The sequence below is a fragment of the Periophthalmus magnuspinnatus genome, chromosome 3, assembly GCF_009829125.3.
Source record: "Periophthalmus magnuspinnatus isolate fPerMag1 chromosome 3, fPerMag1.2.pri, whole genome shotgun sequence".
NCBI classification, from domain to species: domain Eukaryota; kingdom Metazoa; phylum Chordata; class Actinopteri; order Gobiiformes; family Gobiidae; genus Periophthalmus; species Periophthalmus magnuspinnatus.
Genome location: NC_047128.1, coordinates 19693715 through 19711229, shown reverse-complemented (window position 1 = coordinate 19711229; position 17515 = coordinate 19693715). Strand labels below are relative to the sequence as shown.

Here is a 17515-nt window from a genome sequence, read left to right as displayed (position 1 = left end):
TAGATAAGGAGGAATCAGCTGGATAAGGAGGAGTCACTCACCTGGATAAAGAGAAATTACTCACCTGGATAAAGCAGGGTTACTAATCTGGATAAGGAGGACTCACCTGGATAAAGACGTGTCACTCACCTTTGTAAGGAAGACTCAGACACTTGGATAAGGAGCATCACTAACTTGAATAAGAAGTCACTCAACTGGGTAAAGAAGAGTCATTCACCTGGATGAAGAAAAGTCACTCACCTGGATAAAAAGGACTTACTCACCTGAATAAAGAAGAGTCACTCATCTGAATAAGAAGGATTCACTCACCTGGGTAAGGAGGAGTCATTCACCTAGATAAGAAAGGGGTCACTCACCTGGATAAGGGGGAGTGACTCACCTGAATAAGGAGTAGTCTTGCACCTGGATAAAGCGGGGTCACTCATCTGGACAAGGAGGAGTCACTCACCTGGATAAGGAAGAATCACTCTCCTGGATAAAGAGGAGTCACTCACTTGTATAAGGAGAAATCACTCACTTGGATAAGGAAGAATCACTCTCCTGGATAAAGAGGAATCACTCACCTGGATAAGGCAGGCCGCTGCAGGGATCTGTCGGTTGAAGTGTTTTTGTCTCTGTTTTTGCTGAACTTTTAGAGCGAAGCCAGACCCCAGGATTCCCTGCAGAGAAGAAGGAACAGAGTCATCCAGCAGTCAAGCAACTCAAAATTAAAAGGGACTGTTCTATCAAAAGCATATGTATTTCATTTGTCAGCTCCTTCAGATAAAAGCATTCAAAGTCAATAACCCACAGAGCAGCTTTAGTCTTTAGTTCTCTCAAGGAGGTACTGCACACATTAAGATGTGTCAAATAGTTCAAGTAGTTTAACCAATTATTTAAGAAGGAAACTGGAGAATAATGCGAGATTTTTCACACCAACAAAAATCAATCTCTGGTGTAGTAGGGAGAAAAACAGGTTTGCACAAACAACGTGTAATCATATGAAAATGAAGGTGTAGCTTCAAGACATACCGCAGTGTATTTGGGATAGTTTATAGCTTCAAAATATCTAAGTTTGCCCCTTTAATATATTGATATCGCTTTATAGTGCACTACTGCTCCTTCAGAGTTCACACTTATTGATTCTTATATAGCTACATCTGAATCCCTAGATGGACTTATTTATTCATCAGGACTAGAGGCAGTGTTATTTGTGTGTAAAACCATTACGATCTCACCGTCCTGTACTGAAGTGCGAGCTCTGTGCCTCAGACCTGATCATGTGCGAATGTAGCACCACAATGTGTTTCATAAATTCACAATTGATGAGGCGATGATCTGTTCTGAGCCAAGATAAAGCTGGGATACCTCATCTACAACTAGTAATGATCCACCTATAGGTTTGTTGGGGTAACTGTGGTAAATTTGTACAATAGCTTTATACCAGTTTAGCAGCAGTTAGTGGGCAAATTTGAGAAGAAAAGTACAACATTACAGGAAGTACAGAAATACCTCTATGTATGTTATCAATACCAAACATTCCATCCAAAATGCAGGGGCAATTTACACAAAAGGAAGACATTTTTCAGTAACAGTCTAATTATAACAGGCTTTGACACTTGTTAACATTTGGTTGCCAGGTAACAGTTATGGAATTACCTCTATGTATTTCATATCTGCTGCCCGTGTCAAGTAAAATTAGAAACTTGACCACAATTATTTATTTTTATTTTTAAGAGTCAGTTGGTGTACATAAATCAATACTCTATCAGAAGAACACAGATGATTCACACTGATTCACGAGCATATACTCACAGCAGGGAGTGCAAAGAAAGAGATGGCGAAGACGGAGAAACATGAGGCAATGGTCTTTCCAATCCATGTCTGAGGAATTATGTCTCCGTATCCAATGGTCGTCACGGTAACCTGCACATGGAAGAGAGGATGAGATTGTCCTGTGGTTTAGAAATGTACACCATAGTATGCCAGTTCAGTTAAGTTCATTTTTTATTTGAGCACGTTAACTTCTTAATTTCTTTCATTTTACATTGAATTAGTGTAAAGGGGGGGTGAATAACTCCAAGGTCAAATGACTGTGATTGACAGTTGGATTAGCCAATCAGAGACGCGCATTGTTAGTCCATATCAAATCTTAACAGGAAAAAAGAAAGGAAAAAAAGAAAAAAAAAAAGCGTGAGTGAAAAAACATTGCAGATTTGTGCAGAATCAATGATAAAACTAAACTTTTTTAATCTGAGGTCAGAATAAAGAGAGGCTTGCCAGGCAAAGCAGTAGTATCAGTAGTAATAGTACTGATAGTAGCAGTGGTCTTAGCTCTAGAGTTACGAATGTCATAATCCATAGTAGATCAAAAATCCTTTATAGCAATAAAGGATAGAAGATTCAAGTGCAAATAAAAACATAAATACGCCACAGTAGCAGAGGTGGGTAGAGTACAGTTTGTATTGTAAACCTGTGTATAACCTATATACTTTGAGAAGCTGAGGTTTACCCAGCAACGCATAGTTGATTGACTGTGTTTTCCCATAGAATGACCCTCTCACCTTCTCATCATTTCGCATTCAGACCTGTACTCTGCTCCCCTGCCCCTCTCCTCTGTGCTATCCTCCAGCGTGTACCCACTTATTGACTCCACGCTTGGATCTCTTTGTTTCCTCAGACCTCCGCATGTGCCTGGGGGTCCTCTAACAAAACAACAAACTAAAAACACATGCCGCGCCGCAGATTCAACCTTTCACTGCCCAAAACACCATCAAAGCTTCTACTTAGCAGGATGGTGTAATGGCATACAGCTAACCAGAGACCCACAGGTACGATTGTGTTGTCTTCATGATGCGTTCGATGAATTATTCAAGTGTGGGGCTTCTTTAAACACACATCCTTAGGGGAAATAGTGGAGTTATTGCAAAGCTGTTCAAAATGCATTGGAAAAATATATTTTAATCCCACACAATATATATATATTGTGTGGGATTAAAATTGAGCACATACAGTCAAACATGTACAGTAGTTTCTACAGTATATGTTAAATGGATGAATATGTAAACACCAAAGCCTAAAACCTAAACATAATTCATATTTAGCGCACCACTAATATATCACAAAGAAGTTTCAAATCTTAATAATTTGCTGCAAAAAAGCCAAATTCACGTTTTATAATGCAGTTGTACTTTTCTTCAATGTAAATTGCTGCTGTATACATGTCTGCACCACAGCTGACAGTAAAGAGCTGTTTTGATATAGAAGCAGTTTATGCATATTTTCATTTAATAGCAAAAAATGTACTAAATAAATATAACATTTGTCAACTGGACTAAAGTTTTAGAGTGAAGATGTTTCACCACTCATCTATGCCACTCAGTTCTGACTGGAAACAGGTGAGTCAGTGCCTTATATCTGTCTGAGTAGGGGGCTAACTACTCTGAAATTAGCACACCGAGGGCCTCAGTTATTCCAAGTGTTCTACTGTAATTTACCAATGGGAAGTGTGTATATATGTAAACAAGAGTGCAAATTAAATTTGCTCCTACTTCAGGACATTTTTCCATCTCATTTGGATTGAGGAGCAACTGACAGGGACCCATGAAAACTTATAATCAGTGTTATCCTTTTTGTTCTGGAATTAAAAGTGGGAAGGCAGATCACTGCAATACTCACACCTGTGGCACATCGCATCTCACCCAGGATCCCTGTAAAGGATACCTCAAAGAAATGTACAATAACCACATAATGCTTTACAGGGACACAATTTCCTCCACTATATTCTCCTACTACTCTGGTCTGATTCATTCTAATCAGCATAAGACTGTTTTTTTCCTTCTACTGAGGGGAAACTTTCTTCATAACCACTTGCAATCCGCTGATTTCTGTAACTGACTTATGTCTTTATATCCAAGATATTGCTCCTAACAACCAAAGCTGCAGTGTCTGGAGTGGACACCTTTTGCCCCTTGTCACACCCAATATCATCATTTTCAAGCTTCGCCGTCCTTTCCGTCCAGGTTGTCTCTGAGCGCATTCCCAAATCCAAAACGTCGACCTGTCAGCTCCACTCTTCCAAAAGCTCTCATCAAATCCTGTGTTCCCTCACTTGCCCCCTTCATTACTAATATTATTCATTCCTCACTGACCACTAGAACTGCCCTCATCACTCAAAACTGTCACTCCTATTTTTTTAAATACCCAGCTTGGACCCTAACGACCCATTTGATCACTAACAATATCTATGAACAATTTCAATACGGTTTCTGCCCTCTCCATAGCACTGAAACTGCACTTTTGAAAATCACTAATGACCTCCTCATAGCTTCTGCCTCTGACCTTCTCTCCATCCTCATCCTCCCTGATTTAATAGCAGCCTCTTACAGACTACTCTTATTCAGACTCCTGTCCATCAGTATCTCTTACACTCCTCTCTCCAGGTTCACTACATATCTCTCAGATCGCAGTAAATTCTCAAACCTCTGTCTCAGCTGGTGTGCCCCAGGGCTCCGTTCTGGGGCCCTTCCTCTTAATCATCTACATTCTCTGCTTGTTTCATTTTCCATAAGCGCAACACTCACTGTTGTGTGGATGACACCCAGCTCTACCTCTCCTCTAAACCCTCCTCATCACTTCCACCTCTCAACCTCACCCTCTGTCTACAAGAAATCAACTCCTGGCTCTCCTCCATTTTCCTCAAACTGAACACCTCCAAAACTGAAGTCCTCCATGTAGGCACACTTTCCACTCTTTCTAAATAGTTTCTCCATTTATATCAACAATTACACCTGTCTCTACATCTCCCTTATGGAGTTCAACAATTGCACCCAATTTGAAGTTCAATGTGGTTCTAGAGGTATATTTCCCATTCAGCAACGGTTTAAAAATCATGAAAAGGCTAATCAACTATCTAGTAACAAATGTCCTTGTTGCATGGTTGCTGTAAAAAAAACAAACACATTTATAACTTAAACTAAAATTCAGGTGGGACATGCCCAGAACACCTCCTGGGCATGTCCCACTAAAAGCAAGGCCCCGTGGAAGACCCAAGACCCACGTTGGAGAGACTATGCCTCTCAGCTGGCCTCGAAAATGCCTTGGGGTTTCACCGGAGCAGCAGGAGGAAGTGTCGAGGGTGAAGTTTAGGAATCCCTGCTTAGACTGTAAATACACAACAATTCCACTATTTAATTGTGACCTTCCCCCAGCTCAGTTTTAAATTATAGGGGCTTTGGAATGTTTTGATGTCACACAAACCCAATCTATTACTGTAAATACGCAGAATTTAGCTGAACCATAACATATGAGATGTATACTCACCACTCCAAACCACAAAGCGTCTGCAAAGTTACTCATCCCGGAGTCGACTTCATCCCGTTCAGCCAGGTAAACGAAGTACGAGGCAAAGATCAGGCTGAGGAAACCAATGTACAGGGTCGTGATCAGCTCCTATGGAAAACAAATGATCAGTGCCAATCAATAAAATGTTATAATGCTGACCCTTCAAATTATAATAATAAAGATGCAAGCAGTGATAAAGGGCCCTCGCAACCCTTGTGACTGCAGAGGGGCATGCTTAAGAGGGAGGTCTGCCTATCAACCCTGGATGTGATTGAATATTTCCAGTGTCACTTTGGAGATAAATATTTCCTTCCCATTTGAACTTAGCAGGAGGTGCTGGAGAGCCATTAAAAATAAAAAAAAATAAAAAATGGTTTAATCCAAACATAATTATGTCCAGGTCATTAAAATAGACAAATGCTACATTGGGTCCATCTAAATTTGTAAATGTTTGGAAAAGTTAGGAGGATTTTTCTACTTTCAAAATAGTTGCTTCGTTAAGAGTTTTTACGCAAATCAGGAAGTAGCGATGGCACGTTGTTAGCACACTAGTTGTTGTAAGCATAACCTGCTAATAAACTCCTCTGGTCTCTAAAAAATCAGAGTGAATAATTAGGATGTGAGGAGTATGTTAAGAAAATGAGGAATGTGTTTGAACTGCTGCAAACCATTTAAAAGCAATGACATCTCCATGGAGACAAAATAAGTTACATAGTGCACCTTTAAATATTAATTACAATGGGCATGACCTGCTTTGGTCTTGAGCCAGCGCTTTGCTCAAACTGTTTTAGGTTTTGTCCTGAAAATGTCACAGTCAGACAGATGGAGTAGGCTGCAGGAGCATTTGCCTTGACATATATTTCTACAAATTACTGTCAACCCAAACTCGACAAGACTTATGTAAATATATCTGACCTCATTTTGGAGGTTTTTTGAATAAATGCAATGGGGAAGTGCTGGAGCAAGGTTGTAACTCCTAATACCTTTGCTTCAGCTTTGAATAATTGCTATTGACTGCTATTGACATCATAATTTGAGCTATTCTAACTCTAATGTAGCTGAGTGGTTCGCAGGCTCCAGGTATGACTGCATCTCTCATTGTTTTTGGAGTTTTGAATATTCTCTATTTCTGGGTGAGTTCTCAGCTTCACACAAAATGCTAATTCTCAAGATATACTTCTGATCATGAACCAAGCAAGATGTGGAGATGTGTCCTGCTCCGAGACAGAATTATAAGCAAGTGGGATTATCATAAACAATATCCAGACTCAAATCTATCCGAACATTTCCTGTATATAGTATGGGAGCATGCATACCAAAATAAAAATGTACTGATTGAGGTACTGATTCTTATGCACAAATTTAAATATTCAAAAGTTCTAAAATAAATAGCTGTTTTTAATCCAATGTTAATACATAAATTACATACAAATTTAAAACAATACATCATTGTTTAACTGAGCTACTGAGCAACAGTTCAATACTTGCCTTAGTATCACTAGTATTGCTATCACACATTAAGTATTCATTTCAAAACAGAGTTGGAAATTTTTATATTTTATCAACTACAGTACCTCCACCTGATTTTCAAACCACGAGTGAGGAATTGTCGTCCCGCCCACTGAGTCCTTTCTGCCATTGTAATATTTAAGCAATGTTCCTGGTTGGATGAAAATTAGTGTCCTTGTCAATAGCCCCTTCTATTAGTATTTGCTCATGTAAACGCCATTTCTCTCACCCACAAGAAATTCAAATCAGGCCCTTTAACAGAAGAAACATCTGCCTTACCAATGATGTTTTATAATAGAATATAATTATGGATATGGTTATTATAATATAAATCCATCAAATCAATAACATCTGCAGCTTTTTACCATTTAGGTAAAGGTACAGGTTCAGGTATACTGTCAAAACGGAGAGACTTATCCATGCATTTGTCTCCAGTGGGTTAGACTACTGTAACGGCCTGCTCACTGGCTTCTCCAAACAAGTGTTAAGACAACTGCAGTACATCCAGAACGCCACTGCTCGGGTCCTGAGTAGAACTAGGAAGTACGAGCACATAAGTCCTGTGCTCAGGTCTCTGCACTGGCTCAAAAAATAGACTTTAAAGCAGCGCCGCATGTGTCCAAGTCTCTCCATGACCTAGCACCAGAGTACATCTCCCACATGTTAGTGCCATATGAACCATCTCACACTCTGGGCACCAGCAGGAGGCCGGTCCCTGGAGTCCTCAGAGTCAGGACTAAACATGGAGAGTCAGCATTCTTGAAGATGTGAGACAGGCCTCTGCTATGACAATGTTAAAATCCAGGCTCAAAACAGTTCTGTTTATTTTTGCATATGACTGAAAGGCTTTTATTCTGCACTCTTCTCTTTTCATGTTCATGATGATTATTTATGTCTTGTATTTGCTTGTATTGTGATTATTTTTCTTTCTTATTCTGTAACACACTTTTAATTACTTTGTGTATGAATTGTGCTATACAAATAAACTTGCCTTGCCAACTAGCTTATAATTATACATTACTGTCTGTTAGAAGAGAACAGCACTGTATGAAATGTATCTATAAGGGGCTACTTCAAAAACTGCCAGAATCCCTCACCTGCTTGTTAGTCATTGATATTGAAACATTTAATATCAGATCACATGACAAGCATAAGGAAAAAAAACAAAAACTAGCTGCATCGAAACTGAAACGGGAAAGCTTTTAAAGGGCTTTTAGCTGTTTTGCGTCACAAAAATGGAATACACTCCAAGGAAAAGCAAAACTGGATACATTGGTGACACAGTTGCAGTTTAATAATCTGGTAACAAACTTTTATACACACACCTGCACCTGTTTGTAATGTTTTATATGGAACTGTACATTTGTTTGTGTTTTTTTCTGCTCGTAATGTATTTTAAACAAGGCGGCCATAAAAAATCGAGCCCAAGCGGTGTCACTGGGTTCGCCTGTATAAATAAACATGAATAAACATACACCTTATTGACCCTCCTCCTCCTCCTCCATCTATGAACAGTATTATTTAGTCTTCCATTTGGAGCAGGAATAGATTTAGTTTGCCATGGGCTGCCTGGAGCTCGGTCCATCATTGAAACGTGGTCCAAACCTTGAAATGGCACACAGCATGTTCTAATCACAGCCATGATGATGAGTGTGAACGAGACGGTTCTGAGCATACCCTCTGTGTGTGCCAATGAGAAACCAGTGCACTACAGGACACGCAAATGGAGTCTGTGTGTTTAAAATCACTTTGAGATCATGTTTTGGTGAAGTTCCTTGTAAATGTTGAATGTACACTGCCTGTTCCCTGGTTCTGGTTGTTAATATACACAGATAAACTCCAAAGAAAACATGTATTAACAGCCAAAAATCAGTATCCAGTCTGTTTTTAGGTAATTCTGTGCTTTGATTAAATGGAGTGTACCCATTTTTTCATGCAATAAAGTCCTTTTTTTTTCTTTTTTACATACGTATTGCCAGAATTGTGACCACTGTGTACTGTCTCTTTCTTATAATAAAGGTCGTTTTATCCTCCACGAACCAGAAAGTAGCACTGGTTTGCCGTAAGCATTTAGCCTGACAGTAAACTTCTCGCCTCTGAAAGTTTGGAAACGCACTTATAAACTCATTGCTGTGAACAATGAGGATGCAAGGAATATATTAGCGGAAGGTTTAACATGAACTAGCTCTATTTTTTTTCACATAAGTAAAGTTAACGTTAAGAAAAAGCAGGTCCAGAGCTTTTAAGAACATCTCTGTCTGTTATAAGTCAGTGAAAATGTACGGAAAAGCGGTTTGATAGTTTTAATAGATTGCTTGGTATTTTAACAACATGTACTTAAACTGTCAAAAAATATGTTCTATCTCTTTTCTGTAGTTTGGATGAAATTTTGTGTATAGCTATAGATGGAGAGATTCAATTTTTTTCTTTGCAAACTGCCACCAAAGTAACAGCTTTACTAAAAACATGAAAACCTGTCATGTGTCACCTAAAAAAACACGACCTATATATTGCTTTTTACCATTGTGCTAACCTGGAAGGCCACTGCAGCTAGACGTTTACTATATAATGAACACTAAACACTAAAAGTTATTGGCTGCTTACTTAATTTTTATGGAGTTGAAGTCAGTTATTTGGGCTTCTGGTTGCTTGTTTTTCTCATAAGATCTGGCAACCCGGTCTGGCAGCCGTGATCACAGACACACAAATGCTCCCAAACAGGACCCGTGCACAGACGCAGCCCCGAGAAAGGGGCAGAAAAGGCAGTAAACATTGGCGAGGTGTTACGGGGGTGCCTTATTGTGCCGTGGTTCTATTGTGCCAGTGTGTGCCAGAGCTTTGCGGCACAGAAAGAAAACAGCAGAATTTACACAGAGCCTGGACAAATGAAAGACTCCCTGCGGCGTCTGCTCCCACACACCACTCTGCCACCTCTGGGAAGGAACGGAATTCAAAGGGAAATAAGGCTGCATTTAAGGTTTTCCAAATGGCAGCTCTTATAATGTACAGTGATTGATAAGGTTATATGCAGTGTGATTTTATTGTGGTGGCTGGTTATGACGAAGCGTTTCCAAAAGCTGTACTCATGTATGAACCATTGTTTGCCTTATACTTCATGTTATTTTGTTTGCACTAATGTTTCTTTCTTTTCTTTTTTTAACAGTATAATATCTTGTTATTTTGTTATATGATGGCCTATAATAATAATTTAAAAAAAAGAAAAACAATACAATGTAGATTTCCAAGTTTCCCAGAGCAACAGGTGCAAGCCAAACTTGTTATAGTCCCACAGAGAACACAAACATAAGGGAAAGTGTGTGTTCTGTAACATTACTCATACAGTAGTAAATGAGGAGCACAAGCTCTGGTCAGATAAACAGGCCTAATATGTAAATAGGATTAATTGCTAAGAAAACTTTGAGATCTACTATTTACTACAGATGAAGTATAGACTAGGACAGTAAAGACTGTATTGCATTGAATTTCTTGACGTGTTGACATCTTAATTGTGTCAAGAATTATCCAGAAAAAATGATGATACTTATTTATTTATTTTATTTGTATTTATTTATTTATTTGAAGGACAGTGTACAGATACATTAAAAAGATGGCTGCACCAGATTATAGAGTGTTATAGATGGGGGAGAGATTATGTCTTAGGCCCCAATTTCTTTTTAAGGAAGGATTCTCTTTCCTAACAAAAATAGCTTCTTTAACTCCCCTCTCAAACCATTTCTTTTCTCTGGCTAAGATCTGAACTTCGCTATCTTCAAAGGAGTGGTTAGAGGCTTTGAGGTGGAGATGTACGACAGACTGGGGTCCAGAGGAGCTCTCCCGCCGGTGTTGGTACATCCTCTTATGGAGTAGCTGTTTAGTTAACTAAACATCTATAACTCCATCCTCAGACCCAGAACAATGAAAACAATAGCAGGGTAGTTAAGGGCTGAATAGGGTAGTCTCAGCTGAAACTGGAGACAATAGCTGTTTACAGTTTCAGTGTAGTTAGCCCCTCCCCTCAGTTAGATTTAAAGGCAGTGGCCACCAGCAATCCGACCAGAACTGAAGAAGCGTCTTGGATGAGCAGCGAAACGTCTTCACTCCTACAAGATTTGTCCAGTTGACAGATTGAACTTCGTTGTTTGCTAATTATAAATGTGAAAAATACAACTGGTTATTTTAATCTGACGGAAATGGTCCAAAGTTGTTCCTCACTTCACTTACACATTCAGAGCATTTTAATTATTCCCCACGTCACAGTAAAGCTAACAACAACTAGCATTCTAACATGCACTTCCTGATTATATAGCAATCTTTATAATTAAATGCAGACAGCACGCAGCAGACTTGTTTTGACCTCAAGAGCTGTTTATACAATATCTCTATAGTAGGGCATGACAAAATTACATGTGTACAGGGCTTTTTATTTATCATTTACAAGAGAATTGTTGTTCCACCTTTATTTCCTATGAACTTCAGCCCTGCCTGTAGTTTCTGTGTTAGGCTCCAGTGGTTTATTGATACTCTGCAGCTGATGTCATCAATATGCCCTGGAGGAGTGATGCTAACTAGAGGCTCTGCTCCGTATGAAGCTCTGTTACTGAAGTTAGACTTTAATCTGAGGTTTATTTTAACATGATCTGACCAGAAAGGATTAATTTGGAACTACAACAGATGAGCTGATGTTAAAAAAGTCCTTCTCAAATAGCGTCGCAGTCTTAAGATAGCTATACTCTTTCACCTTATTTGCTGAAAATCAAACACCTAAACATTTTGTATTTTTCTTGCGTTTTCTTAAAAGTTTTTGGCAGTGTTTGTTAATGTGTGCAATGTGTCACCATGATCACAGCTGACCATTCTGCCATAGACCCACATGCATTATTCCTGCAAAGTACCATATTAATACTTTAGGTTTGCAGTGACATCATGCTGACATTTTGGAAGATTTGATTGTTTAACTTTGACCACATGACATAAGATCCCTTTCTCAAAATGTGCTTGTAAATTTAATTATTTTTGCCCTGAGTCACAACCCGCTCTTTGCTTTCTTCCCTCATCACTCCATTCCCTCCTCCTCCTCCTAAGTATCCCTGTCTGTACCTGCAGCTCTTTATTACGGCGCTTTATGGTTAGTGTCTGCTTTATGTATTTTTGATGACATTATTATTCTTTATGATGGCCTTAATTAAAACATAAAACACCATCTCTCTGTGACCACAATATATTTTTTATATGTTATAGAAAGAACAGATGTAAAGTCTTTTTATGGAGGAATAAGGACCATAAATATTGTATACATGTGTCTGTGTGTGGGATGTGAGTGAGCAGGTGTAACAGCTGGTCTGCTCCAGTCACTTTGATTGTCCTAATGAGATTAGGAGCCTGGAGATGATTAAACTTCATTCATAATGTCTGACCTTTGGGCAGGCTGCGGCGATCAGCAAATCAAAAACACATTTGTAATAAAATCACAGAACCCACCAATAGTTTAGGAGGGAAAATATGAGCCCGACGGATGTAAAAATTGTTATGTCTTTCTTAAAATATTCACAAAAATATGTGGAATCGTTGCAAAACTAAACAAAACAAATAAAATGTTACAAGTGCCATGGGTACTGTTGATCATTTTGGTTATTTAAGATGTTTTTTGTTTAAGGTGCACTATGTAACTTTTCTAAGGGCGAGAGCGCTTCCAGCCCATCACAAGGAGATGGTATTGTTTAAGTGGAATGTTCCACAGTATGGCATTACACCTAACTATCTTCATGGAGACAATCAGGTAACAGGTCAGATCAGCTCTATGGAGTGTCGTGCCCCCTCCAAATAAGCAACCTTAAGCAGCAGTATTCTGAGAAGAAGGAGGCCAGTGCTCGCTGGGTCTTAAAAATTAAATAGCCTACCAGGTGCTCGTGGCAACATAACAATTCATGAAGAAAAGAAGGATATTCAAGGCATGTCTGGTCTTATAATGATTTATGGGAAAAATACCAATGCGTTTCGACTACAAAGTCTACTTCAGGGCAGTGTTCTGCTTTTTGTTGTTGTTTCCTTTTCCAATTCTTTCATATATTTTTCTGAGATTTTTTTTTATTTTTTTTTTTCTGTATTGTTACCTTTACCATGACAGCAAAACTCCACTTTGGCCTCTGAAAGTTTGGAAAAGAGCTTATAAACTCATTGTGGTGAATAATTAGGATGCTTGGAATGAATTAGAAAAGTGAAGAATACATTTATGTATACAAATGAATACAATTATGTACAGTGTGTTCTCAGTTTCCAGCGTGTGTTTGTTTACATTTTGAAGTGTGTGTGTGTTTGTTGATTGTTTGCAGTGTGTGGTTTGTAAATATATATTTATTTTGACCCATACCACTTGTTTTGACTGTATTTTATATACAAACATACATTTTATATTGTCTTTTGATATGATATATAAATGTACAGTAATAGAGCAGCTGGGTGTGCAGATACAGATTCCTCTCAGTGTGAGTTTTCAGTAGAGCCTCACTGATGTCTGTGGGTTGAAACATTCAAAAGTTATTGCACTTTTTCCAAACGTTCTCCAAATGTCTTCATTCGGATAGGTTTGGAGAGGCCTGGACTTACTCATGATAAAATGATTGTAAAACTCTCATTTTTATAGGTATTGACCTCAAATTTGAAATGTAAGTGGTCAACAGTCTTGTCAGTTGAGATATAGTGTATTTTTGTCCCCAGCTCCCTACTGCAGCTTTCTACACCTTCATTTTCAAAAAAAAATTTTGGCGAGGATGAGACATTTTTTTTAATTTTATGTGTGTTCCAAAGTGTATAAATGCTCAGCAGACAAACTTAGTGATTCTGACACCTGTGGGTAAAACTATAGGGTGTTACCTTTACAAAGACCCCAAACTTGTGCATTTACTACTGAGGGTTCAATAATGGTGATTATTTTAATTTGGAGAGGTCAGAACAAAGGCATTCCTAATAAATAATTTGTTGAATATGAATGAATATGAATGTCTTTAATTATTATGCTTTGTTAAGGCAGTTAAAAGTGTAATTATTATAACATAAACCAATAAAATATTTAGTTTTGAATAGTTAATTTCTATGGTAAGGGTGTTAAGTCTTAAAACCTAAAACCCATGGATCCTCCCAAGCCAAGGTCAGCCCACAGCACAGTTCAGCAGGTGAAACATACCCCGGAGGAGAGATAGCCACCTCTGTCTGTGAGCGTGATGGTTTCCCGCAGGAGTCCAGGCACCTGAACGCACCGCAGTAATGCTCTGAATATTGACTTTGTAATGAGAATCCCCCCTGTCGGCCCTGAGCGTATATCCCATCACTGGAGAGCGTGCAGGGGATGGGCAGCAGACGCCTGGTGCTGCACTGGATCAAATATAAGCTGTGTGAATGGGGCGTGCAAGCTGGGACTGTTTCATTTATCCAGAGGTAGGGCGGGTATAGAGAGGCAGCGTAGTCATCCAAAAGAGACAGTCCAATGCACTTAATTAGTTTTGTTTGAAGATGCTCTTTGGTGTTTGGGACCCAGAGCCAGGATGTTAAGTGATGTACCTGATTTTTACCATTTTAGAAATGTGAAAACAGAACTAGTTCATTTTAAACGGTTTGCAGTGGTCCAGAGTTATTCCTCTAGTGATGGGACTTTTGGCGCTTTTATGAGATCAGAATCTTTTTGATCTGTTGATTTCAAAGAGCTGTTCAAAAGACTGGCTCTTTTTATATTTATTTTATTTCAAATTAATCACAGAGAGAAATGACCAAGGCTAATTTGGTTTCAAGGCTAATTTGTTTAAAATGGTTCAAGCTTAGCTCTCAGTCGTGTTGCCTGCTCTGCTTCTGTGCTAATTCTTGTGTTGGTTTGGTGATAATCAGTATAAAAATGCATAAAAATGAGAAAGAAAAAATGAATGAATGAATGAGTGAATCTAACCGGTCACGTTGAACTGTTTAAAAGAGCTGACTCGTTCACGAAAGTCACCACTTACCGTCCTCGCTTACCTTATAGATTCCGAGCATCCTTATTCTTCAATCCAACGCATGACTGAGGGATTATACAGCCGCTTTTCACAACTTTCAAAGACCAGGGCAGAGCTTTGCCGCCACAGTAAAGCTAACAACAATTAGCAGGCTAATGGGCACTTCCTAATTATCAGACATTATCATATTTTAAAAATAGTCTACAGGGCCTTTAAAGATACACTGTGTAACTTTTCTGGTAGGAGATTATTGCTTTGCCTGGAATGTCCAACAATATAATTTCAAGCACATTTACCTAGCATGTAGTTAATTACAGGTGTTTTTATTGCTGAAAAATGTCCATTCTTACTGTGAGCTGGGTCGGCTCTCCACTGATCTGACATGTAACTTGGCCTGGTGGCGGCCCATTCTTGTTTCCATGGAGATGAATAATGTAATATGTAATGCCATAATTTGGAACACTCCAAGCAAAGCAATAACATCTCCATGTAGACAAATGGATAAAAAAGTGTTTTGTGGATCTTTAAAGTTTGTATTTGTACTAGTCACTACTAGAGGCTATCTACATTACTCCTGTCTGACAGTGTGCCAGTTATGGTCTGACACATTTACAGATAGTAGCTTTAAAATACAAGCACATGAAATACATCCTTTTAAAAACTTTGGTTAGAGAAAAGAACGTTAGTTTAGTTTAAAGAGGGGCTATTACACCGTGGATGACATGTAACACCTCTTCAGGCATGTTTTTGATGAGGGGACAGTATTATAACACTCCAAAAAGTCGATTTTGTATAATGTCCCCTCTTTAAGAATGGCGAGTTCAATATGACTCAAGAAAGTTAATAATAAATAGAGCTGAGCGAAATCAGCATTAACTTAAATGCAGCTCCCACCAACCAACCGACCTCTTCAAAGCTCAATCACTGAATCGTCGCCCAGTCCTCTCCTTATTATAGACCCACAATCCAGACGGCACGTCGACCTCCTCTCCCATCTCCCCCTTGGTATCTCATCATCCCCTATACACTCTCCTCTGCCTTACCCTCCACCACCACCAGTGTCCAAGCCCGGAGGGAAGACATCTAATCTGCCCATCACAATGTCTTCTGCAGGGACTGAGTGTCAAAGATATACTTGTTCAATTAAGCTTTTCTAATGCTTCTCTTTGTCTCTCGGGGCTAAAATAATATTAAAATATATCCAACTTACCACCCACACTTTGAGTTTTCATGCTTTATGGGCACATTAAATTGAATTGCATTCATTTCCTGGGGACTGATCCTAACCTTACTCATAGTCACTATTTGACTAATCTTAACCAAACTCTAGCCCATTTTTCCCAAACATTTGAGCTAAATTTGTCTTAGCCCAGTACAGATAGAGTGTATCAGCAGCTCTTCAGGTCAAAATAGCATCAACGTGCCTGATTCTAATTATAAAGCATTTTTTGGTGAATCAGGAAGTGTGCTAATAGCATGCTAATTGTTGCCAAATTTGCAGTCGCAGTAAATTTAGCGCTCGTCTCTAAAAGTTGTGAAAAGTGCTTATACACTCATTGTGGTGAATCATTAGGATGCTTGAAATGCATAAGGTAAGTGAGGGATAACTTTGAACCACTGCAAATCATTTAAAATGAACTAAAAATCAGGTATAGCACATGTAGCTTATTTTAATGAGTGTGTTAACAGGTTTTAGTCCTCAAAATGTCATAAATACCCGCCCACTCCCATAAGCCATGAAGGAAAGATGCAGTTGAAGGTTATTTCTCAGTTGATCATAGGTCTTGTATCTCGCTGACACTTGGCTCCACCCAGTCCATCCTTCTGCACACGCCTCCTCACCTCTGCTCCCACAGCCGTCCTCTGAAACCCCCTCCGCTACACTGGCGTCTCATGAATACACATAGTACTATGACAGCGCTTTGATACATTTTTCTCTCTTTTAAAGCGGACATATTATGCAAATTTAACTTTTATGAGTTTTTAACCACGTTATCATAGTGTTCCCTCATCATTTGATTTTCAGTTCATGTTGTTTTAGATTTATGCATGAACCCTGTATGGGGCCGTATTTGAGGCTGGAGTGTTTGAGTGGAAAATTTCTGTTTTCACCTATCGCCGCCCACATCCCTGTGCTTTATTATAAAAAAAAAAAAGTCAATACATTTTCAAAATTAAAAAACAAATCTGTTGCATATTAAGACAACATTTACCTCTGCAGCTTTAAACAAGAGGACTCATGCATTATTATTCAAATGGGTCCTGCATATGTATCTTTAAGGAAAAAAACAAACAAACAACAAATATAATGTGTCAACAGTGACTAGCACATAAATTAGTTTAATGAATAAAAATAAGTGTCCAGTCTAAACAGAAGCCTACGCCTTATGTACATGCTAATAGTTGATGGAGCAATGGAGAATCTTAGAACTGTAAGGCTGGTGGTTCCAATTCCTCGTCACATTGTTGTATAGCCCCAACAATAGTGCGAATGAAATAAATCAGTGCAAAGTGTCCAATGCAGTTTTATGTTTGTTCATTCTTACCTGTCTGTGTATGTAGACCACAGAGCCCAGCAGACGCCAGGTCCCTCCCTGCCTGTCCACATGCAGCATACGGAGGATCTGCAGGAACCGGATCCCTCTGAAACAAAAAGAACCATCGGAACTGTCTTAGGTCACGGGTTTGAATAAAATAAAATGCAG

The 17515-nt window shown here is 38.9% G+C and overlaps 1 protein-coding gene across 2 annotated transcripts in view; it reads right to left on the bottom strand.

Moving 5' to 3' along the window:
- The window catches only part of kcnq1.1 (potassium voltage-gated channel, KQT-like subfamily, member 1.1), a 120811-nt gene that overhangs the window by 42163 nt on the left and 61133 nt on the right, over nucleotides 1–17515 (bottom strand). The window contains exons 6-9 of one of the 2 annotated variants that reach the window (XM_033991856.2): nucleotides 17357–17453; nucleotides 5302–5430; nucleotides 1795–1905; nucleotides 564–659 (exon numbers count right to left, since the gene is read on the bottom strand). In XM_033991856.2, coding sequence (XP_033847747.1) covers nucleotides 564–659; nucleotides 1795–1905; nucleotides 5302–5430; nucleotides 17357–17453 — 433 coding nt within the window. The remainder of the gene's footprint in view (nucleotides 1–563; nucleotides 660–1794; nucleotides 1906–5301; nucleotides 5431–17356; nucleotides 17454–17515) is intronic. The other variant, XM_055228966.1, reaches the window with a different exon arrangement.